General features: G+C 46.7%; 1 protein-coding gene across 1 annotated transcript; it reads left to right on the forward strand.

Moving 5' to 3' along the window:
• The first annotated feature begins 23,181 nt into the window (after positions 1–23,181).
• On the forward strand, positions 23,182–26,036 carry LOC127318321 (E3 ubiquitin ligase BIG BROTHER-related). Its single transcript, XM_051348792.2, has 7 exons — positions 23,182–23,490; positions 23,564–23,861; positions 23,961–24,010; positions 24,745–24,786; positions 24,901–25,022; positions 25,111–25,219; positions 25,643–26,036. The coding sequence occupies exons 1-7, from the start codon at positions 23,290–23,292 to the stop codon at positions 25,694–25,696; spliced, it is 876 nt and encodes a 291-aa protein (XP_051204752.1). The 5' UTR covers positions 23,182–23,289; the 3' UTR covers positions 25,697–26,036.
• Positions 26,037–26,255: the final 219 nt, after the last annotated feature.

The following is a 26,255-nucleotide window of genomic DNA, read 5'->3' on the forward strand; positions in this document are numbered from 1 at the left end:
CTCATTGAGCTCAATTTCTCTAGCTTTGTTCTTGGCCTTGACCTCTTCAATCTCAAGCTTCTTCTTTTGGACATCAAAGTAGTTCTTCCTGTCCTCTTGTTTCTCCCGGCGCCTCCTCTCATCCATCTTGTTCGTGGACACCTTTTTGTCCGCATGCATCTCCTTCAAAGTGCCAAACAATAGAATGGACGAAGCATCACGCTTCATGTCGGCTTTGGTTGACTTGTGGCCGCGTGGACGACTTGCACGAGAAGCGGAGCTACCGCAAGGCTGCCCACCATCAAGGTCAATGACTGTGGCATATTTGGCGGTCTTGTTGCCAGTCAAGGTCGCCATGTACCCCTCGTACCCCTCCTGGAACTTGGGGGTGCCTTGGAGTTCCTTCCAACAATGAAGGAAGGCAAAGGTCTTTTCTCCATTGTTGGTTTTGTAGAATTCCAAAGCTTGCCATACCTAGAGCAAAGCGAGACGACAACGATAAACATATGTGCAAACATCGGATGAATAAGTTGAGGTTAAGAATCATACCAAGTCCTTCACACCCATGCCACTAACAGGGATCCGCTTCACGTGATCATACGCCGCCTGGAACTTGTTGCATTCCGTTTGAATTGCTCCCCACCTCTTTTGGAGCGATATCTTGCTGTGGTCGCTCTCAAATGGCTCCACTCCGTATTTGCGATGTTCATGAAAATAGTCATAGATCCGGCGCCAGAATGCGGCCCCCTTCTGCTCGGCACCCGTCAATGCATCTTGCCCGATGGTCAACCATCCTTCGACGAGCACCTTGTCCTCCTTCTCAGTGTAGTTGGTGGTTCTTTTGCTTACCCGGCGAGCGCGAGCTTGTGCAGTTGCGGCTTGTGTGAGCTCCTGAGCGAACAACGACTCCTCCTCGATGTTAATGCTGCCGGGACATGCAGTGGTGTCCTCCAGTGTGTCAATGGGAGGTGGTTGGGGAGCCTGCTGTGTCGAAGGATATGGCACAGTCGTCGGCATTATTGTTGGAGATATGCCCAAGAGGCAATAATAAAAGTGGTTATTATATATCTTTATGTTTATGATAAATGTTTATATACCATGCTATAATTGTATTACCCGAAACATTGATACATGTGTGTTATGTAAACAACAATGAGTCCCTAGTAAGCCTCTTAACTAGCTTGTTGATTAATAGATGATTAGTTTCATAATCATGAACATTGGATGTTATTAATAACAAGGTTATATCATTATATGAATGATGTAATGTACACACCCAATTAAGCGTAGCATAAGATCACGTCATTAAGTTATTTGCTATAAGCTTTCGATACATAGTTACCTAGTCCTTTCGACCATGAGATCATGTAAATCACTTATACCGGAAAGGTACTTTGATTACATCAAACGCCACTGCGTAAATGGGTGGTTATAAAGGTGGGATTAAGTATCCGGAAAGTATGAGTTGAGGCATATGGATCAACAGTGGGATTTGTCCATTCCGATGACGGATAGATATACTCTGGGCCTTCTCGGTGGAATGTCGTCTAATGTCTTGCAAGCATATGAATAAGTTCATAAGAGACCACATACCACGGTACGAGTAAAGAGTACTTGTCAGGATACGAGGTTGAACAAGGTATAGAGTGATACTGATGATCAAACCTCGGACAAGTAAAATATCGCGTGACAAAGGGAATTGGTATCGTATGTGAATGGTTCATTCGATCACTAAGTCATCGTTGAATATGTGGGAGCCATTATGGATCTCCAGATCCCGCTATTGGTTATTGGTCGGAGAGAGTTCTCACCCATGTCCACATAGTTCACGAACCGTAGGGTGACACACTTAAGGTTTGATGTTGTAATAGTAGAACTTGAATATGGAATGGAGTTCGAAGTATTGTTCGAAGTCTCGGATGAGATCCCGGACATCACGAGGAGTTCCGGAATGGTCCGGAGAATAAGATTCATATATAGGAAGTCATTTTATAGGTTTTAAAATGATCCGGTCACTAGTGGAGAAGAGGCCTTTGGTCCCAAGCAAATGTCCCAGTGCAGAACCAAACCGGGACCAATGGGGGGCATTGGTCCCGGTTCGTTTTGCCCAGGGCGACCCCACTAGCTGGCGCCTGTCCTGTAGTGGCCTTTGGACCCGGTTTGTAATACAAACTGGGACTAAAGGGTCCACGGCAGGGCGCGGCAGGCCGTGTCAGGCGTGGGAAACCTTTAGTCCCGGTTTGTATTACAAACCGGGTCCAAAGGCCCCCCTTCTGGCTATATAACCTTGCCCCTGCCCAAGTGTGAGCCACACTTGGCCATTTTTTCACTTTCTTCACAAGAGGGGTGTATTGCTCTCCTCTCTTCTTCACATGCACAAGAGGTGTTCGATGAAATGCTTAAGAGGATTTGCCACTTGAGTTTACACAAATCAAGCCACACTTAACTTGCTTTTTTCTTCTTCATCGAGGTTAACAACTTTATCCTTTTCATCTGCAATTGATAAAATGCATGTGTATATATACATCGTGATCTTCTGTAATGGTTTTGATCAGCTTAATTATATCATGCAGATGAATTGGCAATGGATGTACATTGACCGACGGTTTGACGAGTTCACTTCGGGCCTGGATAATTTTATGGCCGTGGCGGAGGCAAACAAACATGGTGGCTTCATGTATTGTCCATGTGTGGACTGCAAGAATACCGTAAATTACGCTCACTCGAGTCTCATTCACAGCCACCTTCTGCGATCCGGTTTCATGCCCAGTTACTATTGTTGGACCAAGCACGGAGAAAGAGGGGTTATGATGGAAGACAATGAAGAAGAGGAAGAGGATGATGACGGTTATCCCAATTTCCCTGAATACGATGATACTGCAGATGGCAATGAAGAGAATGAAGTAGAAGATCAAGAGGCACCAGATGAGCCTGCTGATGATGATCTTGGTCGGGCCATTGCTGATGCAAGGAGAGAATGTGAAACTGAAAAGGAAAGGTTGGCCTTCGACAAGATGATAGAAGATCACAACAAATTGTTATACCCAACTTGCGAAGATGGCCATAAAAAGCTAGGCGACACTGGAATTGTTGCAATGGAAGGCGAGAACGGTGTCAACGACTCAGGATTTGGAAAGTTGCTGACAATAATTAAGAGGAAGCTTCCAAGGGGTAACGAATTGCCCGCCAGTACGTACGAAGCAAAGAAGATTGTCTGCCCTCTAGGATTAGATGTGCAAAAGATACATGCATGCATTAATGACTGCATCCTCTACCGCGGTGAGTACGAGAATTTGGATGCATGTCCGGTGTGCACTGCATTGCGGTATAAGATCAGACGAGATGACCCTGGTGATGTTGAGGGCGAGCGCCCCATGAAGAGGGTTCCTGCCAAGGTTATGTGGTATGCCCCTATAATACCACGGCTGAAACGCTTGTTCAGAAATAAAGAGCATGCTAGGTTGTTGCGATGGCACAAAGAAGATCGTAAGAAAGACGTGATGTTGAGGCACCCTGCTGATGGCTCCCAATGGAGAAAAATCAATAGAGAGTTCCCAAACTTTGCACATGATGCAAGGAACTTAAGGTTTGGTCTAAGTACAGATGGCATGAATCCTTTTGGAGAGCAGAGCTGCAGCCATAGCACCTGGCCTGTGACTCTTTGTATATATAACCTTCCTCCTTGGTTGTGCATGAAGCGGAAGTTCATTATGATGCCAGTGCTCATACAAGGCCCGAAGCAACCCGGGAACGCCATTGATGTGTACCTGAAGCCATTAGTCGAAGAACTTCTACAGCTGTGGTCCCTAGCAGGTGTACGTGTATGGGACGAGCACAAGCAGGAGGAATTTGACCTAAGAGCGCTGCTTTTCGTAACCATCAATGACTGGCCTGCTCTTGGTAACATTTCAGGACAGTCAAACAAGGGATACAATGCATGCACGCACTGTTTACATGAGCTCGAAGGTGATTATTTGGAAAAATGTAAGAAGGTCGTGTACCTGGGGCATCGTCGATTTCTTAGGCTTACCCATCCCGTAAGAAAGAAAGGCAAGCATTACAACGGTGAGGCTGATCACCGGAGGAAGCCTCCCCATCGTGATGGTGTTGATATATTTGGTATGGTCAAGGATCTAGATGTAATATTTGGAAAGGGTCCTGGCGGACGGTCTGTTCCGAATGACGATGCCGGACACGCGCCCATGTGGAAGAAGAAATCTATATTTTGGGATATACCCTATTGGGAAGTCTTAGAGGTCCGCTCTTCAATCGATGTGATGCACGTGACGAAGAATCGCGTGAACCTGCTAGGCTTTCTGGGAGTGTACGGGAAGACAAAAGATACACCAGAAGCACAGGAGGACCAGCAACGTAGGAAAGACCCCAAAAAACTGCATGAGAGAGTTAAAGGACGTCATTACTCCAGCTACGCTCTTACAAAAGCAGAGAAGGAAATATTTTTTGAATGTCTGAGCAGTATCAAGGTCCCGTATGTAGGGAATGAAATAAGGCGGGAATGATTTTTTTTTTAAATGGCCTTTGGTCCCGGTTTGTATTAAAAACCGGGACTAAAGGCCTATTTTGCGCGGGCAGTGAAAATCGCAGCAAAATAGGCCTTTAGTCCCGTTTTGTATTACTAACCGGGACCAAAGGGGGGCCTTTGGTCCGGTTTGTAATACGAACCGGGACCAAAGGGGGGGGGGGTTTATAACTGCTCGCCTCCTTCCTCGCGCAAATCAATCGCGCGAGGAGGAGAAACAGAGCGCCGCCAGGCTGCCCGTTCGCCGTCCACCGCCGCGCCACCGCCGTCGCCCACCGCGCCGCCCACCGCGCCGCCCTCCGCCTCGCGCGCCACCGCCGCCTCCGCGCGCCTCCGCCGCCTCCGCCTCCACCTTGCCGCGCCGCGCGCCTCCTTCCTCTCTGCGCGCCCGCGCCTCCTCCTCCACCTTGCCACGCCCGCGCCTCCTTCTCTCTGCGCCCGCCGTCGCCGTCGCCGTCGGCCGCCTCCTCCGCGCCCGCCGCCGCCCGCCGCGTCGGCCACCTCGCTCCTCTCCGCCAAGGTGAGCCCCGGCCGCCGCCCCCTTTTTTTTATTTGTTATTAGATTAGTTGTTAGGTTAATTAGTTAGAAACAATAGTTAGAAAAAAAGTTAGTAAAATTAGTTAAAATAATAGTTAGAAAATTAGTTAGAAAAATAGTTAGAAAATTAATTAGTAAAATAGTTAGAAATTTAGTTAAAACAATAGTTAGAAAAGTAAAATTAGTTAGTAAAATAGTTAGAAATTTAAAAAGTTGTGAAAATAGAGTAACCACTACGCGTCGTTATGAGGGCCGCCGCGCCGTTATGAGGGCCGCCGCGCCGGTAACCACTACGCTCGCGATGGCGCCCCCAAAATACGGTAGTGCCGACGCCCCTGCCGGCGCCCCCAAAATAGAGTATGTAGTGCCGGCGCCCGCCCAAACGGTAGTGCCAGCGCCGACTAACATAAAAGTAATGAAGTTATTTTTTAATTTATGTTAACGTTGGTACATATATATATGATTTGTTCTCGTAGCTACGATGCCACGACAGCCGCCGCGTCGTGGTCTAACTCTCACCGAGGAGATGCAGCAGATGGGGGAGGTCCGGGACTGGGCTCCGCCGGGGTGGCACTGGGAGGTCTTAGCTTCCGGGTCGCGCACCTTGGTGCGGAATCCGGGTCCCGTCGTCGACCCGGATATTCTTTGGTGGAGGTCTTATGGGCCACGGTCGTTTCAGAGGGAGCCGGCCCCGCCGGAGGAGGTAGCTCAGCGCATTGCGGCGGAGGACAAGCACGTTCGCCATTACATGTATGCGTTAGACAACATGTATAGGACCGGATGGAGCGTTATGCAGGGATCTCATGTTAGCCATGCTCCCGTGATTGTTCCGTGGCTTTGGAGGTTCACCCGGCGCGGCTTAGGACCCGATCGGCGCCCTCTAGGACCCGGTCGGCGCGGTTGAGAGGTTGTAGTATTGATTGATTTATTAGGGTTAAATAAACATGAACCCGATCTATGTATGCATGTAACTGCACTATCTGCTTTCAGCACTATATTATCGATCCTTAGTTAAGAACTACATATGTAACTCCATTTTCAGTTTTCTGCATTTTCCTTAATTTGATCATATGATGGTTCCTATATATAGCTTGCAGGTCGTTGTAGAAAGCATGGACAGAGATGAAATTCAAGAAAATTTCATGGAGAACCTCATAGCCCACGGTACTCTGGATGATCGCGACGACGACGTTATTCCAGACGATGTCACCGCAACTTTTTTGAATGACTCCGGTGAGGGAGCGGAGAATATTGAGGAAGAAGATTCTAATGGCGCCGGTGAGGAAGAAGATCATCATAATGGCTCCGGAACCGTAGTTATCACCGATGTATATAAATTAATTAAGCCGCTGTTGATCGACTAGATGCATTAACTAATTAAATTGTACTGACTATGAATTATTTCTTTTTTAGCCCTCCGGATCGAGCACTTCTTCTGTAAAGTCGAGGAAGCGAGGCCCGGCCAAAAAGTTGGACGACGGTGTTAGGCACGACATCACCCACATCGCTAAGGATGGTAAACCGATTGCTCCAGAGAAAGGTGCAAAGTCATTTATAGCTCAATGCGGAGTGCTTGTTAGGGACCACGTCCCGATCACCGTTCGAGAATGGAACAAGCCGAAGGGACTAGTGTTGTCTGCAAAGGAAGAAGCTCAAGGTCTTTATATCGATGATGTAGCCAAAAATAGTATTCTGACCAAGCTCATGTCACATTTCAACATTGTACCCGAAGAGGGGGATGACGCTGAAAAGGCCAAGATGGAGCAGGCCCTCCGCGAGTTTGCCAAGAAGAAGATGGCCGAACTATTCAAGAACCACAAGAAAAGATTGCGCGGCCTTATCAAGAAAAAGAAGACTCCAGACAGTGAGAAGGTAAAAAATCACTGGGACGAATTCGTGAAGTACAACACCGAGTCAGAAGAATTTAAGAAAAGGTCGGCAACAAATAAGGCAAATGCTGCGTTGAAGCTATATCACCAAATTCTGGGTCCAGGTGGATACAGGGCTAACCGTCCTAAGTGGCAGGCAGCTGAGGCGGAACCCGACGAGAAAGGGATCAGATTAGGGACACACGGTTGGATCGAACGGTGTAAGGAGTGGTTCTACGGGATCGGGGGAACGTTGCATCCAGAAACAGGGAAGTGCATCTATAAGAAAGCTCATCTGAAGTTTCCCATTGAAGCCCTGGAAAAAGCACATAAGGACGTGCAGGAGGGGAGGTTCCAGCCCGAAAGAGAGAACGATTAGCTGACACGCACCCTTGGGAACAAAGAACACGGCGGACGAACACGAGGCACAGAAGGCTCCATTCCGTGGAAGTATGGCTTTCTTGCGGAAAGGAAGAGATTTCCTGATAAAAGCCATGAGAGGAGAAAGGCAAGGGAAATAGACCGCATAGCGTCCTTAGAGGAGGGTATGAGCACCATGAAAGCCCAATTAACCATGGTAACCCAAGTACTTACATCCCAGATGGCTCGGGGGCAGGCTGTAGATCCTGCATTGCTCAATGCCCTCGTCCCGCCGCAATCCCAACAACACCGGAAAAGCAGCGTGGCTTCCTCTCAGCAGGTGGATAATGATGATGATGACCAGGTGGTCGAGCCTCCTCGCTACCCCCCCCCCCCCCCCCCCGTGGATGATCTCACTGAGAGCCGTCCTTGTGAGCTGCATGTTAAAGTTTTCAACCTATCCTTCAAGGCGGCGGTCGGCATCCTCTTACCTACAAGGTCTTACCATTGCCGTCCGGTCCAAGACGACTTTGCTGTTGTGATGGTGGATGAAGTGTTGAGAGATTATGAGGGGTTGGTGCTTGAGCACCCTGCAGGTGAAGATGGGGAAATCAAAGAACTGGGAGAAGCCCGTAGAACCACCGTGCATTGGCGGAAGGAGAACATTGTGTTTCCAGGTGAGAAGCCAACAAGCAGGCCACCTCGTCCGCCTCCTCCGCCACCTGCGCAGTCTCCTCCGCGTGATGATTCTCCTCTGCGCGATGATGATTCCCCTGTGCATGAGCAGTCTCCTCCGCGTGAAAATACTCCGCCGCCTCCTCCTCCTCGCCAGGAGACTCCGCCGCCTCCACCTAAGCAAAAGAGGAAGCTAACCGCGGCACCTCCTACAGCTTCGAAGAGATCATCAACTCCGATAAGGGCACAGACTCCAGAGTTGTTACCACATGAGCAGACTGAAGAGCAAAAGGCATTTCTTGCACCGAAGAAGATGTTTATTCCACCGCAGACAGTGAAGCACTTTACCGAGACGAGAATGAAGAGACCTGAGCTGAGAGCTGATTATGACCACTCTCTTGGACAGTCCTCTAGAGCGATCAAAGAAGCAAAAAAAGTCGCCCAGCTTGGACAGCAGGACATTCAGGCCGTACCCCACTTCGTCGTGGAGCCCTATCATGATCCAGAGACGGCATCGATGATCGAACGGGCGGCTAGAGCTCAGGGAGCATCAGTTGAGTACGAAGATTACTATCCAACGGCTCAAGTGGTAAACAAGTATAGATACGGATCTGATCTCGTCAAACCTGGCGAGCTCGCGCGTCTAGGGACTCAGATGCGAAGGTTGCATGAATGGTACCTGAAATCCTATCGAAGAGGTGATGCCTACCTCACGGTGTATCTTAGAGATGAGCATTACTTCCGGGGGGCCGACGAGATAAACCTTGAGTTAGAAGAACTGTTTCAGTTATTCAATCAAGACGCCCTCGACAAAGTTGTCATCAGTTGCTACTACCTGTAAGTGATTTATTTATGTAATTAAGTCTGTAGCTCAGCTCATTCATTTGCACTAACAATTATCCTCACTATATTCTTTGTGTACGCTATACATTTAATTATGCAGAATGAAGAAGCTCGAATATAAAAGAGGCAAGCTCCTACCGCTGGGGTTCATAGACCCAAACACAGTTCATGAAGTTACGGTTCGAGACTTCGCCAAGGACACAGAGGACAACATCGTAATGTTTTTGGAGAAGCAAGCAGACAAAGAGGATATATTCTTTCCCTACAACTTCAAGTGAGTGTTATATATAACATACATTATGCTTGTGCACCTTCCACTTTATTCTCGTAATCATTGAGCTATGCTTGTGCAGATTCCACTTTATTCTCCTAATCATTGATCTTCACAAAGGAGTCGTAAGAGTCATGGACTCGAAACGTAAAGAATATGCGGAATGGGCGGACATGGCTGCCATCCTCCAGAGGTAATTTCAATCAATTTCGTATTGGCATCTTCATCTGTTCTAATTCGACGATATCATCAACTAATCAATAACTCATTTACTCATTATTTTTTGCCGGGCAGGGCTTGGAAACGGTTCATCAATACTGTTCCGGGTAAATGGAAACCGAAGCTTACATTTCAAGATTACCCTTCCGTAAAACTCTATATATGATATTTACTTTCAATACGATGCTTGATTATTAGTTTGATCGAACTATTTTTTCGTAAAGTGTATTAGGCAGGAACCCGGGAATAACTTATGTGGATACTACGTTTGCACCTTCATTCGTGACATGGCCTGTCCCAAGGGTGGGGATGCCCGTATACACCAGACTCGTGTACGATAACAAATTTTCACAATTAATCTTAATTAGTACCATCTATTGTATTGAGTTCCATTCATATATTGATCTCCTTTTTTAAATATAGATGATACGCCTGCGGGACACTCTCATAACGGAGGATCAAATACGAGCAATTCAAGAGGAAATCGCGGGATTCTTTGTTACCGAGGTCATTACCCCAGGTGGAGAGCACTATCGGCAGTTCGTGACGATTGAGCAACTTCGTAGAAGCTAATAGATTTAGTAAAGAGATCCGACTAGCTTTATATTGTAAATATGCATGCATTACGTGTACTGTTGACGATGTCTATATATATTCACGACGATTTTTTGTGGTTTCTTGAATGATATATATGCATTGCTGAAACTCTGTCGCGGCAGAGAAACGCTGGTACAGCCTAAACTGTCTTGCCATGCGCGGAGAAATAGCAATTCTCTGCCGCGGCAGAGAACCCCAGGCCCGGTTCGTAACACGAACCGGGACCAAAGGCCATCCACCGCGAGCTCCCTGGCCACACCACGTGTCGAGGCCTTTAGGCCCGGTACAACTTTGAACCGGGACTAAAGGGGGGACCCTTTAGTCCCGCCTAATTGGTCCCGATTTGGGAACCGGGACTGAAGCCCCAAATGGACCGGGCCTATAGCCCCGTTTTCCACTAGTGGGTGAATTTATGGAAGGTTCTAGAAGGTTCTAGAAAAGTCCGGAAGAATTCACTTTGGAAGGCGGAGTCCCGGTGGGACTCCACCACCCATGGCCGGCCAACCCTAGAGGGGGGAGTCCAAGGTGGACTCCACCAAGGGGGCCGGCCACCCCCCCTCATGGAAGGGTGGGAATCCCACTTGGGTGGGAGTCCCACCTTGGGTAGGTTTCCCTACAACATGGAAAGTTTTGGGTTGGGGTCTTATTCGAAGACTTGTAGTCCAACACTTGGGGGTTCCACCTATATAATGAGGGGCCAAGGGGAGGGGGCCGGCCACCACAACACCACCACCTTGGCCGCACCCCAAGGAGGCCGGCCACCCCCTCTCCCCAAACCCTAGCCGCCCCACTCCTCCCCCTCTCCCGCAACGCTTAGCGAAGCTCCGCCGGATATCTCCATCGCCACCGCCACCACGCCGTCGTGCTGCCGGATTCAAGGAGGAGCTACTACTTCCGCTGCCCGCTGGAACGGGGAGGTGGACGTCGTCTTCATCAACACCGAACGTGTGACCGAGTACGGAGGTGCTGCCCGATTGTGGCACCGTCAAGATCTTCTACGCGCTTTTGAAAGCGGCAAGTGATCGTCTACCGCAGCAACAAGAGCCTCATCTTGTAGGCTTTGGAAATCTTCAAGGGTGAGTCTCGTTCATCCCCTCGTTGCTTCTGTCTTCTAGATTGCATCTTGGCTTGGATTGCGTTCTCGCGGTAGGAATTTTTTTGTTTTCTATGCAACGAATCCCTACAGTGGTATCAGAGCCGTGTCTATGCATAGATGGTTGCACGAGTAGAACACAATGGTTTTGTGGGCGTTGATGCTTATGTTGTCTTTAGTTTGAGTACTTTGCATCTTTGTGGCATAGTGGGATGAAGCGGCTCGGGCTAACTTTACATGACCGCGTTCATGAGACTTGCTCCTCGTTCGACATGCAACTTGTATTGCATAAGAGGCTTTGCGGGTGTCTGTCTCTCCTACTATAGTGAAGATTCAATTTACTCTTCTATTGACAACACTAGTATCACCGTTGTGATTCATGTTTGTAGGTAGATTAGATCTCACTCGAAAACCCTAAACCACGTAAAATATGCAAACTAAATTAGAGACGTCTAACTTGTTTTTGCAGGGTTTGGTGATGTGATATGGCCATAATGTGATGATGAATATGTATGAGATGATCATTATTGTATTGTGGCAACCGGCAGGAGCCTTATGGTTGTCTTTAAATTTCATGTTGAGTCGTATTTCAAAGAAGTTGTAATAGTTGCTACATGGGAGAACAATCATGAAGACGGCGCCATTGACCTTGACGCTACGCAGACGATGATGGAGATCATGCCCGTTGATGATGGAGATCATGTCCGTGCTTTGGAGATGAAGATCAAAGGCGCAAAGACAAAGGGGCCATATCATATCACATATGAATTGCATGTGATGTTAATCCTTTTATGCATCTTATTTTGCTTAGATCGCGACAGTAGCATTATAAGATGATCCCTCTCACTAAATATCAAGATAATAAGATGTTCATCCTTAGTAGCACTGTTGCTAAGACTTGTCGTTTCAAAGCATCACGTGATGATCGGGTGTGATAGATTCAACAAGTGCATACAACGGGTGCAAGCCAGATTTGCACACGCGGATACTAAGGTTGCCTTGACGAGCCTAGCATGTACAGACATGGTCTCGGAACACGGGATACCGAAAGGTAGAGCATGAATCATATGATTGATATGATGAACACTTTGAGTGTTGGCCATTGAAGTTACATCTTGTCTCGTGATGATCAGACTTGGTGTGGTGGATTTGGTTCGTGTGATTACTAAGACAATTAGAGGGATATTGTTTTGAGTGGGAGTTCACCTAGTTTTTAATTATGTTGAATTAAAATTTGAACTGAATTTGTCATAAACTTAGTCTAAAATATTGCAAATATATGTTGTAGATATGGCGTCCCCATCAATCAATTTTAACCAGTTCCTAGAGAAAGAAAAGCTTAAGAGCAACGGTAGCAACTTCACTGACTGGTTCCGTCATGTGAGGATTTTTCGCTGGTGGAAAGCTGCAATATGTGCTCGATGCACCGCTAGGTGCCCCACCTGCAGAAACTGAATCCGATGAAGTAAAGAATGTTTACGAGACTCGAAAAACTCGGTACTCTCAAGTTCAGTGTGCCATCCTGTGCAGTCTGGAAGCCGATCTTCAAAAACGTTTTGAGCACCACGATCCTCATGAGTTAGTCAATGAGCTGAAAGCTAGCTTTGAAACTCATGCGGCCGTGGAATGCTATGAAGCATCGAAACACTTCTTCAGCTGCATGATGGAAGAAGGCAGCTCCGTTAGTGAGCACATGCTCGCCATGACCGGGCATGCGAAGAAACTCAGTGACTTGGGAATAGTGATTCCTAATAGACCGGGGATTAATCGTGTCCTTCAATCACTGCCACCTAATTACAAGAACTTTGTGATGAACTACAATATGCAGAACATGAACAAAGAGTTACCTGAACTCTTCGCCATGCTAAAGTCTGCTGAGATTGAGATCAAGAAAGAGCACCAAGTGTTGATGGTCAACAAGACCACAAGTTTCAAGAAACAGGGCAAGTCTAAGGGAAAATTCAAGAAGGGTGGCAAGAAAGCTGCCACGCCTCCTATGAAACCTAAGAACGGCCCTAAGCCTGATGCTGAGTGCTATTACTGCAAGGAGAAGGGACACTGGAAGCGTAATTGCTCCAAGTATTTGGCTGATCTGAAGAGCGGCCTTGTCAAGAAGAAGAAAGAAGGTATATCTGATATACATGTTATAGATGTTTATCTTACTGGTTCTCGTACTAGTACCTGAGTATTTGATACTGGTTCGGCTGCTCATATTTGTAACTCGAAACAGGAACTAAAGAATAAACGAAGACTATTGAAGGATGAAGTGACGATGCGCGTTGGAAATGCATCCAAAGTCGATGTGATCGTTGTCGGCACACTTCCTCTACATCTACCTTCGGGATTAGTTTTAAGCCTCAATAATTGTTATTTTGTACCCGCGTTGAGCATGAACATTATATCTGGATCTTGTTTAATGCAAGACGGTTATTCATTCAAGTCTGAGAATAATGGTTGTTCTATTTTTATGAATAATATCTTTTATGGTCGAGCACCTGAAAAGAATGGCTTATTTCTGTTAGATCTCGATAGTAGTGATACACATATACATAACATTGATGCTAAGCGAATTAAATTGAATGATAATTCTACTTATATGTGGCAATCGCTGCCTTGGTCATATTGGAGTGAAACGCATGAAGAAACTCCATACCGATGGATTACTTGAATCACTTGACTTTGAGTCACTTGATAGATGCGAAGCATGTCTAATGGGAAAAATGACTAAGACTCCATTCTCTGGTATTGTGGAGCGAGCTACTGACTTATTGGAAATCATACATACCGATGTGTGCGGACCAATGAGTGTAGCATCGCGCGGTGGTTATCGTTATGTTCTAACCTTCACAGATGATCTGAGTAGATATGGGTATATCTATTTAATGAAACATAAATCCGAAACTTTCGAGAAGTTTAAGGAATTCCAAAGTGAAGTAGAAAATCAACGTAACAAGAAGATTAAATTTCTACGATCTGATCGCGGAGGTGAATATCTGAGTTATGAGTTTGGCATGCATTTAAAGAAATGAGGAATACTTTCACAATTGACACCGCCGGGAACACCACAACGAAACGGTGTGTCCGAACGTCGTAATCGAACTCTCTTAGATATGGTTCGTTCTATGATGTCTCTTACTGATTTGCCGTTATCATTTTGGAGTTATGCATTAGAGACAACCACATTCACTTTAAATAGAGCACCATCAAAATCCGTTGAAACGACACCGTATGAATTATGGTTTAATAAGAAACCTAAGCTGTCGTTCCTTAAAGTTTGGGGTTGCGAAGCCTATGTAAAAAGGTTACAACCGGACAAGATAGAACCCAAAGCGGAGAAATGCGTCTTCATAGGATACCTAAGAAAACTTTAGGGTACACTTTCTATCACAGATCCGAAGGCAAAATCTTTGTTGCTAAGAACGGAACCTTTCTTGAGAAAGAATTTCTCACTAAAGAAGTGACTGGAAGAAAAGTAGAACTCGATGAGATTGATGAATCTTCACTCGTTGATCAGAGTAACGCAGTACCGGAAGTTGTTCATGTGCCGCCTGCACCGGCAACAGAGGAAGCTAATGATAATGATCATGAAACTTCGAACGAGATAGCTACTGAACCTCGCAGATCAAAAAGGGAACGTGCCACTCCTGATTGGTATTATCCTTGTCTAAATGTCATGATTGTGGACAACAATGATGAAGACCCTGCGACGTATGAAGAAGCGATGATGAGCCTAGATTCCAACAAATGGCAAGAAGCCATGAAATCCGAAATGGGATCCATGTATGATAACAAAGTGTGGACTTTGGTAGACTTACCTGATAGCCGCAAGGCTGTCGAGAATAAATGGATCTTCAAGAGAAAAACAGATGCTGATGGTAATATTACTGTCTATAAAGCTCGACTTGTCGCAAAGGGTTTCCGACAAATTCAAGGTGTTGACTACGATGAGAATTTCTCACCTGTAGCGAAGCTAAAATCTGTGAGGATTTTGTTAGCAATAGCTGCATTTTTCGATTATGAGATTTGGCAGATGGATGTCAAAATGGCGTTCCTTATTGGAGACATTGAGGAAGAGTTGTATATGGTACAACCCAAAGGTTTTGTCGATCCTAAAAATGCTGACAAAGTATGCAAACTTCAGCGTTCAATCTATGGACTGAAGCAATCATCGAGAAGTTGAAACCGACGATTTGATAAGGTGATCAAAGACTTCGCGTTTATACAGTGTCATGGAGAGGCCTGTATTTACAAGAAAGTGAGTAGGAGCTCTGTAGCGTTCCTGATATTATATGTAGATGACATATTATTGATTGGGAATGATATAGAACTATTAAGTAGTGTAAAAGGTTATTTGAATAATAGTTTTTCAATGAAAGACCTTGGTGAAGCATCGTATATATTAGGCATCAAGATTTATAGAGATAGATCAAGACGTCTAATATGGCTATCACAGAGTACATACCTGGACAAGATTCTAAAAAAGTTTAGAATGGACGAAAGTAAGAAAGGATTCTTACCTATGTTACCAGGCAAGGTCTTGAGTAAGACTCAAGGACCGGCTACGGCAGAAGAAAGAGAAAGTATGAGTCAGATCCCCTATGCCTCGGCAGTAGGCTCTATCATGTATGCCATGCTACGTACGAGACCGGATATAGCACATGCTATTAGTTTGACTAGCAAATATCAAAGTGATCCAGGAATGGAACACTGGACAGCGCTCAAGAATATCCTGAAGTACTTGAAAAGAACTAAGGATATGTTTCTTTGTTATGGAGGTGACCAAAAGCTCGTTGTAACCAGTTACACCGATGCAAGTTGGAACACTGATCCTGATGACTCTAAGTCACAGTCTGGATACGTGTTTATATTGAATGGTGCTGCAGTAAGCTGGGCAAGCTCGAAGCAGTGCACGGTGGCGAAGTCTTCAACAGAATCAGAGTACATAGCGGCTTCAGAGGCTTCATCAGAAGCGGTATGGATGAAGAGGTTCATTGTAGAGATCGGTGTGGTTCCTAGTGCATTGGACCCACTAGTCATCTACTGTGACAACATGGGTGCCATCGCCAATGCACAAGAACCAAGGTCACACAAGAGGCTGAAGCATATCAAGCTGCGTTATCACTCGATTCGCGAGTACATCGAAGATGGAGAAGTAAAGATTTGCAAAGTACACACTGATCTGAATGTAGCAGATCCGTTGGCTAAAGCTCTCCCTAGGGCAAAGCATGACCAACACCAGAATGCCATGGGTGTTAGGTACCTTACAATGTAATCTAGATTATTGACTCTAGTGCAAGTGGGAGACTGTTGGAGATATGCCCAAGAGGCAATAATAAAAGTGGTTATTATATATCTTTATGTTTATGATAAATGTTTATATACCATGCTATAATTGTATTAACCGAAACATTGATACATGTGTGTTATGTAAACAACAATGAGTCCCTAGTAAGCCTCTTAACTAGCTTATTGATTAATAGATGATTAGTTTCATAATCATGAACATTGGATGTTATTAATAACAAGGTTATATCATTATATGAATGATGTAATGGACACACCCAATTAAGCGTAGCATAAGTTCACGTCATTAAGTTATTTGCTATAAGCTTTCGATACATAGTTACCTAGTCCTTTCGACCATGAGATCATGTAAATCACTTATACCGGAAAGATACTTTGATTACATCAAACGCCACTGCGTAAATGGGTGGTTATAAAGGTGGGATTAAGTATCCGGAAAGTATGAGTTGAGGCATATGGATCAACAGTGGGATTTGTCCATCCCGATGACGGATAGATATACTCTGGGCCTTCTCGGTGGAATGTCGTCTAATGTCTTGCAAGCATATGAATAAGTTCATAAGAGACCACATACCACAGTACGAGTAAAGAGTACTTGTCAGGAGACGAGGTTGAACAAGGTATAGAGTGATACCGATGATCAAACCTCGGACAAGTAAAATATCGCGTGACAAAGGGAATTGGTATCGTATGTGAATGGTTCATTCGATCACTAAGTCATCGTTGGATATGTGGGAGCCATTATGGATCTCCAGATCCCGCTATTGGTTATTGGTCGGAGAGAGTTCTCACCCATGTCCACATAGTTCACGAACCGTAGGGTGACACACTTAAGGTTTGATGTTGTAATAGTAGAACTTGAATATGGAATGGAGTTCGAAGTATTGTTCGAAGTCTCGGATGAGATCCCGGACATCACGAGGAGTTCCGGAATGGTCCGGAGAATAAGATTCATATATAGGAAGTCATTTTATAGGTTTTAAAATGATCCGGTGAATTTATGGAAGGTTCTAGAAGGTTCTAGAAAAGTCCGGAAGAATTCACTTTGGAAGGCGGAGTCCCAGTGGGACTCCACCACCCATGGACGGCCAACCCTAGAGGGGGGAGTCCAAGGTGGACTCCACCAAGGGGGCCGGCCACCCCCCCTCATGGAAGGGTGGGAATCCCACTTGGGTGGGAGTCCCACCTTGGGTAGGTTTCCCTACAACATGGAAGGTTTTGGGTTGGGGTCTTATTCGAAGACTTGTAGTCCAACACTTGGGGGTTCCACCTATATAATTAGGGGCCAAGGGGAGGGGGCCGACCACCACAACACCACCACCTTGGCCGCACCCCAAGGAGGCCGGCCACCCCCTCTCCCCAAACCCTAGCCGCCCCACTCCTCCCCCTCTCCCGCAACGCTTAGCGAAGCTCCGCCGGATATCTCCATCGCCACCGCCACCACGCCGTCGTGCTGCCGGATTCAAGGAGGAGCTACTACTTCCGCTGCCCGCTGGAACGGGGAGGTGGACGTCGTCTTCATCAACACCGAACGTGTGACCGAGTACGGAGGTGCTGCCCGATTGTGGCACCGTCAAGATCTTCTACGCGCTTTTGAAAGCGGCAAGTGATCGTCTACCGCAGCAACAAGAGCCTCATCTTGTAGGCTTTGGAAATCTTCAAGGGTGAGTCTCGTTCATCCCCTCGTTGCTTCCGTCTTCTAGATTGCATCTTGGCTTGGATTGCGTTCTCGCGGTAGGAAATTTTTTGTTTTCTATGCAACGAATCCCTACAATTATCTGCGGGAAAGACGGAGGGGCCTGCACGGTGGACGGTGGCTGCAACGGTGGCTCCACGCGCTCGGCCAAAAAATCGTCGAGCAGGTTGCGTGCACCGGCCATCGATGCTGCTCTCAGGTGCTTGGGGCCTTTGGAGTTCGCCGGCGCATGGTTCAGGTCAATGGACGAAGGTAATGGCCCCATCATGGACTCGCCCACCTCCGGTGACCCATCGCGTGACGGGTACGCGTACCGCCCTGACTGCGCCCCCATTTCGTGCGCGCCAGGCGTGTACGCAAACGGGGCAGTCGGCGGGGCAGTTGACCTTGGAGGAAGGGGCCGGGTAACGGACGAGGCCGAGCTCCCCCCGAGGCCATGCCGGTGCCCGGGATGATCATGTGCTGGCCGAGCGCTGCGTGGCCGTAAAAGAGCATGGCATGCGCCTGCTCTTGAATGACACGAGCCTTCGCATGCGTTTGGAGTTCGAGGAGCTGCTCCTCCGCCCGCTGCCGCTCCTCCTCGGCGGCGGCGTCCCTCTTCTGTTGCTCGAGCGCCCCCCCCCCCCCCCCGCTTCTTGATCTCCATCGCCCTGTGCTCGGCGGTGACCTCGGGCTTCGCCTTCTTCGTCGGCGGCCCGGGCTCCACGACCACCAGAGCATCCAGTTGAGGAGCCGCCTCCACGGGAGGAGCGGCCGCGAGCTGTGCCTCGTGTCCGATGGTGGCGGTGGTGGCGGCGGCAGTCGCTTCGTCGGCCATCTTTAGGTTTTGGGAGTGGAGTGGAGTGTTTGTGTTTTGGGAGACAGACATGCGGGCCAGGGACGGACAAGGGGAGGACGCGAGCGACCAGCCTTCGACGTCCGCGGCCACGCAAACTCGTCCCAGATTTGGGCCGGATTTGGGTCATCCCGGACGCCGCGACCATCCATTTTAGGGATGGGTCCGCGCGCTGGGCCACGTTTTTGTCCAGTTGAATCCATCCGGACATGCAGGCGCGGAATGGGTCGCTCGGTTGGAGATGCCCTAACCATGCAACGGGTTGTGACAAGGGGATACTCCTTCGATGCTCGTGCTCTCGTTCATCTGTTATCTGGCGTTGTACTTTAAAAATCTGGCTTCTGATGATTTAGCTTGTGCTAGCCCGCATCATCGATTTATGTTCGGGCTTTTGCTTTTGGAGCCTGCCAAATGAAATGATATCATCAATGTCATTTCATTTTTACCAAATGAATGAAATGATGGGTGACAAACGAGCTCTTAGATTTCATTTCATTACTTCCCAGTTCATTCTTTTGTCAAACTTTGCTACTCCGTATTTCGTCTCTAGCAGCTTCAATGATGCAAAAAGTTTGGCAAGGCTCGGTAGTGGTGATTTTGTCCCTTAAGACACATTATAAATCGGTAGCTTTGCTCTTGGAGAACAAGGAAGACTGGGTACAGGTGGGTTGGGTGGCTGCCCTAGTCGCGAGCCATTGTCTTTGCTTCAAAAGGAGGCCTTGAGCATAGTCTCGTCTTCAAATATTGGGCTCGTGGGAGATGCTTTCGGTGCTTCGAGCATGACCACCAGGTGAACACATGTAGTGCATCTTTCAGATGTATCCGGTGTCGTCGTCCTGGTCATCGGGAGCGTTTCTGCTGGGCGCGCTTTCCCGCTGCTCGTTCTCGCTCTCCTGACACTCAAGCTCGTTCTCCGGACGCATGTGCTCCTTGCCAGCATAGCCACTCTCCGCCCGCTCAGCCTTGTCGTCCCTCGACGTCCCGGAGTTGGGTTGAGGTCGTGTACCACTCGTCGTCGCCTGCAACATCGCCACCAAGGCCCTCTCCAAAGTGTTGTGACCAGGTCAATGTCAACGCTAGTTTGGACTCCCGCTTTCAGTGTCAGTTTGCCTTGTTGCGCATGGAGCTCACTCAGTTGGTTGCTGTGCGCGTCGAGGAGGTGTCTCTCCCCCTCCATGAGGAGGTGGCAAGTCTTAAGTTGTTGTTGGCACGCGTTGGTGATTCTTTGGAGCCGATAGAGGCATGTTCTACTAGTGTACATGAGCTCGCTACCGTGCAAGCTTCGCTTCCTCTTGGCCCCGCTGAGCAGAAGTCGTCTGTGGTTGAGGAAGAACATCTCTACACATGTTTCTCTCCTCATGGCAACCCATGCCAGTCGCCGCAACTTGTTGTGTCGACTGACTCTGAGAGCGAGGACATAGACGAGTTCTTGGCTCCGTTGTTGCAGATCACGCCAGAGCTACATGAGTTGCATGGGATTCTCCTGTGGTGCTTCCGTCGGTGTTGTGCTCTTTTGCGACCTTGGAGGTGGCCACAACACCCTCGCCACCGCAGTCAAAGCTTTTCCATTCCCTCACATCTTTAGAGTGTAGAGCAGTGTTAGTGCCTAGCTCTGCTCGCTAGTTTGGAGGCCTCTAGCCCTAGATATGGCAATGAAATTGCTTGCGTCTTGACGGGTAAGGACTCGTAGGAAATGATGAAGAAGGTGGAGAAGTCTCTTGGAAAGGTATCTACCAGAGGCAAAAGAAGGAAGAGAGCCATAACAAGAAAAGTTTCAACATCGGATTAATTGTTCGACTCCTTTTCGGTTCTAGTTGGTTTAGAGGTTGCTTCATTTTGGTGTTGTTCTCTTGTGGGTGTGTTTTTTGTGTGGTCTTGGCCCTGTTGTTGTAGGTTTTTGCTCAATTTTCTTCTAAAAACCGAGCGCACTCTTCTTAATTAATAGATGAGTCAAATCTTTTGTCTCTATTTTTTTTTTTAAAAAAAATCGGTAACTCCCCACTGTTTCTGAAGGAATGGCAATGGTTTAGACAAGAAAGACTTTTTTTTTCTTGAATTAAAGGGGCCACGCTCCCTGGTTCCATTAGAAATGCAACCACAAGTGTGACAGACAAGCAAGACATTGATCGATCTTGTTAGAGTTTGGGCGTGATATGCTTCGGTCATTCCATGTTGCGAGATTTGAACACCCGGCTGCTTCCGTTAAAATCAAACTTAACTTGCCGTGCACATCAGACTGGGCGATTCGTCGCCTTGCTTCCTAGTTGCAGCGTCGGAAAACTAATCCCCGGCAACACCTCGTGGAGAATAATAAAATCCATGGCGCAGCCGTGCACACATATACTACTGCTTGCAATACCTTACTTGCCGTGGGCATGCCGTCTTCTTCTACCTCTACGGCTCTGCATGCAAGTTAATTCGAAGTGGAACTACCGAACTAGGCACGGTCCTTTTTTTTTTTGACAATCAATACCACAAATATTCATAGCAACAAATAGTACATGGTAGAGATACATGAACTAACTCCAACGATTACAAAATAAAGTCTAAAAGATAGTAACAAATCTTCAAGGTCTTCAATTTTTTTCTTCTTCCAGAACACAATCTTGTACTCTTCTGAAGACAGCCAAAGATAGATAACGAACCATAAACCTGTAGATACCGACGAAAGTTCTCCCATAATTTTTTGAGCCGCAATGCCAAGGCTGCGTGCACGCACGCAACCATTAAAGCAGTCATACAACATTGGCAAGAGTACCAACACCAGTATATCAGGGAATAATAACCAACTAGCTTTGTCGTCATCGATGGAGAGTCGAGAGTACGAATCACCATTGTTGAGGACGTAGCAGCCGGGGCAAAAACTGCGAGGATAATCCTCCTCGCGGCAACAACGACAAAAGATCCAAAGTCGATCTGACGAAGCAAGATCAGAAGACCCATACCTAGAAAAGTGTGATTGTTCAACACCAGCATTGACGCCGGGAAGAAGATCTCGGCGCCGAACGAAAGGCTGAAGATCACTTATTGCAGACGATGCCATCTCCATTGAGGGGAAACCAACAAGAAGGCGGCTACCAAAATCCTAACATAATCTAATGAAAACAATACTTTTATTCGAAACTCCACGCATAGATCGGGTTCCCCACTCCTCCTGACGCCGGTGAAGCCGACCGGAGGAGGGGGAACCAATCTATGGAGGAGGATGAACTGGAGGTAGCTAGGGTTAGGCGGCGGCTGAGAGGAGAAACCACGGGATTTTTTGGGCGGCGCGTGCTGGCGTGCTGCCTCGCAGGTTCTCGTTCTTGATTGCTAGGGCCAGGTTGAACTAGGCACGGTCCTTATCTTCCGTTCTGTTCCAAACATTTTAGGGGTGGTAGCGAGGGGACGGCTGCTCGCGACCTTATGGTATATGTCATAAATGACACGCATAAGGTGTCAAAAGCTATAAGGGCATGTCCAATGGTTGACAAAACCGGTTTTATCTTAACCCATCAATAACAATAAAATATGATGTATACTAAATTATATTTTAGTCTTATTCTTACTAAGAGGACAAGTTAAATACGTGGTGAGAGGGATCATGCGAAGAGATTATTTCCTAATTAAGAGAAGATAAACTTTTTTTACTTTCTCTTTCCTCCACTTAGTGTAATCCTATTTGGTAGTGCTAAGATATTACCATTATACATGCCTTAATAACTGCTCTCCTTCTCCATAGATATTGTCTGAAATGGGCTAGCGTTTTACATAACCACAACTGATAATCTTTAATCAGAAACCACAACTTTTAGGCCCACATGGCACCAGAATTTCGGACCCAAGCTATCGGAAACAATGTCAAAATTTAATATTAAATCGTGACACTTCGGTTCACTGATAAATTTTCCTTCAGTTATTGTTTTGTGAAGCCCTCACCCTAGTAGTCCTAGTCATGCGAAATTTGCTTTTTATAAGAAGATAGAGCATCTTATAATTTGAAAGAGATTGATATATGAAGGTGTACACGGCCGGATGATTGTCCAAACCATTAGATTTCAGTTCGTATTTGTTAACCATGGCGCACTGAAATTATTTCAGAATTTGCTATAGAAAGATGTACTCAAATAGTTAAGAAACTAAGTAAATCATAAATAGTTTTTTTTAAAACTAAACAGTCCAGCAGTAGAATCTGTAATATTGACCTGTGCTAGAAATGGCTTGTCACACGGGACCCGCAGCACAGCGGAACACGGAAAAGCGGTGCATCTACACGTTTCTGTTTGTTTCCGTCTCGGGACTCCTGACCGACTGGGGCCAGAACAGAACCAAATAAAATCACTGCCTGTTTCGTCTCACGTTTTAAACCACCGGCCAGACGACCCGACTCTCTCGCAAATCGCAATCCAACCGTGTGCGCGTGCGCGTGCCTGACATTGCTTAACGTTGGCACTATTCAATTTCCCCCCTCCCCGACTTTCCTCCCCTCCCCATGGACGCCTCCTCCAAGGCAACCGCCGCCGCCGCCGGCGACGACGACCAAAATCTCAGCCCCAACACCCCCGCCGCGACCGGAGCCGGAGGGGACGACGACGTCTCGGCTGTGGCGGCGGCGGCGGCAGGGAGGCGGCCGTTCACCGCCTTGAGCCAGGAGGAGGCCGACCTCGCCCTCGCGCGCGTGCTCCAGGAGCAGGTACGCCTTCAGATCTCGCGGGCTTCGATCGGGGACGGCGGCTGACGGATGGTTTGGTTTGGTTTCGGCGCAGGAGCGGGCGTACATGATGCTCACCGGCCACGGCGGGGAGGGGAGCGAGTACGGGGACTCGGACGCCGGGAGCTACGACGACTACGACGACGACGAGGACGGGGAGGGGAGCGAGTGGGAGGAGGAGGGGGACGGGGACGGGGCGGGGGTGCTCCCCGACGGCGACGGCGAGGACGAGGAGGTGGGCGACGCGGACCCCGCGGCGTACGAGGACGACGAGGCCTACGCCCGGGCCCTCCAGGACGCCGAGGAGCGCGAGGTCGCCCAGCGGCTCATGGCGCTCGCGGGGATTACGGACTGTGAGTGCAGGACACAACAGATTATATTTTTCGTAATTCAGTCACGTTTTCTTCCACTCCCCTTTCTGGGATGTTGATTACTGTGCTGTTTGTTTTCAGTAGGGGAAGAGATGGACCATGATGATGGCCAAGATGGGGATAGCGCACAGGTTATTCTTTCTGTTACTTACTCCATGATTTGATTTGGGACTTTGTTGATTTATTATACATTATGCTTAGGAAATAATGCTTCTGCCAATAACTTCCCTATCAGTATATCAACTTTTTTGTTTTGATTCCGGGATAGCTTCCCATTTGTATCTCACACCCAAAACATAGGCACCCCAATCTTCGAAATAAATAGGTAGCCGAATGTTTGAGATATACATTTCTTTTAATTGCTCATGTTAAGATGTAGTACATTAGATTTTCATAATTACCTTCAGCTCATCATTTTGCAGCGCTGTAGAGCAACAATCGTAACACATTGTCAGATTCAGGGTTTGGGTGCAACTTGGAGCTGCTTTACTTGTACTCGGGAGAATGTTGATTTGATTAACACAATGGCACTGCAGCTTCATACTTGTTCCACTGTCCACCATCTTCAAATACGCTAAAGATCGACATAGAATTTTTAATTGAATTTTCTTATCCCGATGATCCGTTTCTTGCCAATTAGCATATCATTATTGCCATGCAAAATTGTCTACTCAGTATCACATCTTCTATTTGGGAATTGTGAGAACTAGGGGGGTCTTTAAATCTGTATCAGTATCCATCCAGTCAACAGTTTGTATCTTTGTTAATGGCGTTGTCTTTATTCTCCTTTTATTATCACAAATGTTCTTACAAGCATGAAGCTGGTATCTGACGTTTTCAATACTTGTGCTTATGTCAACTTCAGGATGCATGGGAAGATGTTGATCCAGATGAATACTCGTACGAGGTAAGCTATATATATTCTAGTCTATCTGCATCTGAAACTTGGAGTTTTTTTGTTAACCAGATAGAACCTTCAAGATTCACTTTGAATATTAATTAATGTTGTTGGTGTTCTTAGGAGCTGGTTGCATTGGGTGAAGTAGTCGGTACGGAAAGCAGAGGTGTCTCTGCTGATACTCTGGCTTCATTACCTTCAGTAACTTACCAGGCACAAGATAAGCAAGACAGCAACATGGAACAGTATGGACAACAACTGAAATTCCTTCATCTTATATAACAAGTTGTCTGTAGGCATTATATTGTCCTGATCTGTGAAGTTTATTTGCAGATGTGTTATTTGCCGTGTGGAATTTGAGCAAGGTGAATCATTGATTGCACTTCCTTGCAAGCATTCATATCATTCTGAGTGCATAAACCAGTGGCTGCAGTTAAACAAGGTATACCCCCAGCTTGTTCCTTCTTTCATATCTGGAAACTTGACAACCAAGCTCTTGATGAAAGAAAGAGATGGCCTATGAACCCCTAGCTCCTCTAAATTCCTCCAAATGCGATTCAAAATAGCCTTTTGTCCAGCAGCAGACTGTATGATGCCAATCCTCCTGAAGTGCCTGTTTTGCATGATGATGCAGTAAAAAACAGCAATTTGAATAAACAATTTTGATTGGCGACATACTATATGGCTGCGCCAATTAGTTTGGGCCTGAGGGAGTAGTATTAGATGTTGAAGTATGGGTTTAATTCATCTATCTGTAGTAGCTCAAGTTTTAGAGCGAATCTGTTATTAATGGTTCCTGAAACTGGATACTAGACAACTCTTTCTGTGGCACGAAGGTGGCGTGTAACAATTGGCTCTGTTGCAGGTATGCCCTATGTGCAGTGCTGAAGTTCCTACTTCAGAAAGCAATCAAGCTTGACATTCTGTTGTGGTCGTCATCACATGGGAAGAAATGGGGAGCAGCTTATATTTTCTGCTGTTGGCGATATTCTAGCATCAGGATTCAAAGAAACTAAGAAACAAGCCTCAAGTTGGTCTCCCTTGCTAGCTCATCAGACTTAGACAATATGTACTTGTGGACGTTCTTCACCATGCTGCTGCTTTGTGTATCCTATTAGACGTTCATGGTGCATGTATGATTCATTGATGTAAAATAGTTTAAATTTATAGAACATTCTTTGTTACGCTGGTTGTCCATGTATGACTTCATGGATGTAGAATAATTATCATATTTATAGTCATTCTTTTACACTTGGTCACCTGAGTTTAGCCTAGTTACATGCTTGAATGATGACAGTGTTTGTGACAAACGTTGGATGATGCTTGTCTGACCTACAAAATGATGGGTACTGAGGATGCATTATGGCACTCTGATAATGTTCTGTATTGTACACTTTTAGAGTATTCCTGGGATTCACTTCGATCGGACCTTGATGTTTGAACGTAAGAATAAGTTGTGGTATTGGCCTTATTTTTTG

Source organism: Lolium perenne, chromosome 7 (assembly GCF_019359855.2).
Source record: "Lolium perenne isolate Kyuss_39 chromosome 7, Kyuss_2.0, whole genome shotgun sequence".
Lineage (NCBI taxonomy): Eukaryota > Viridiplantae > Streptophyta > Magnoliopsida > Poales > Poaceae > Lolium > Lolium perenne.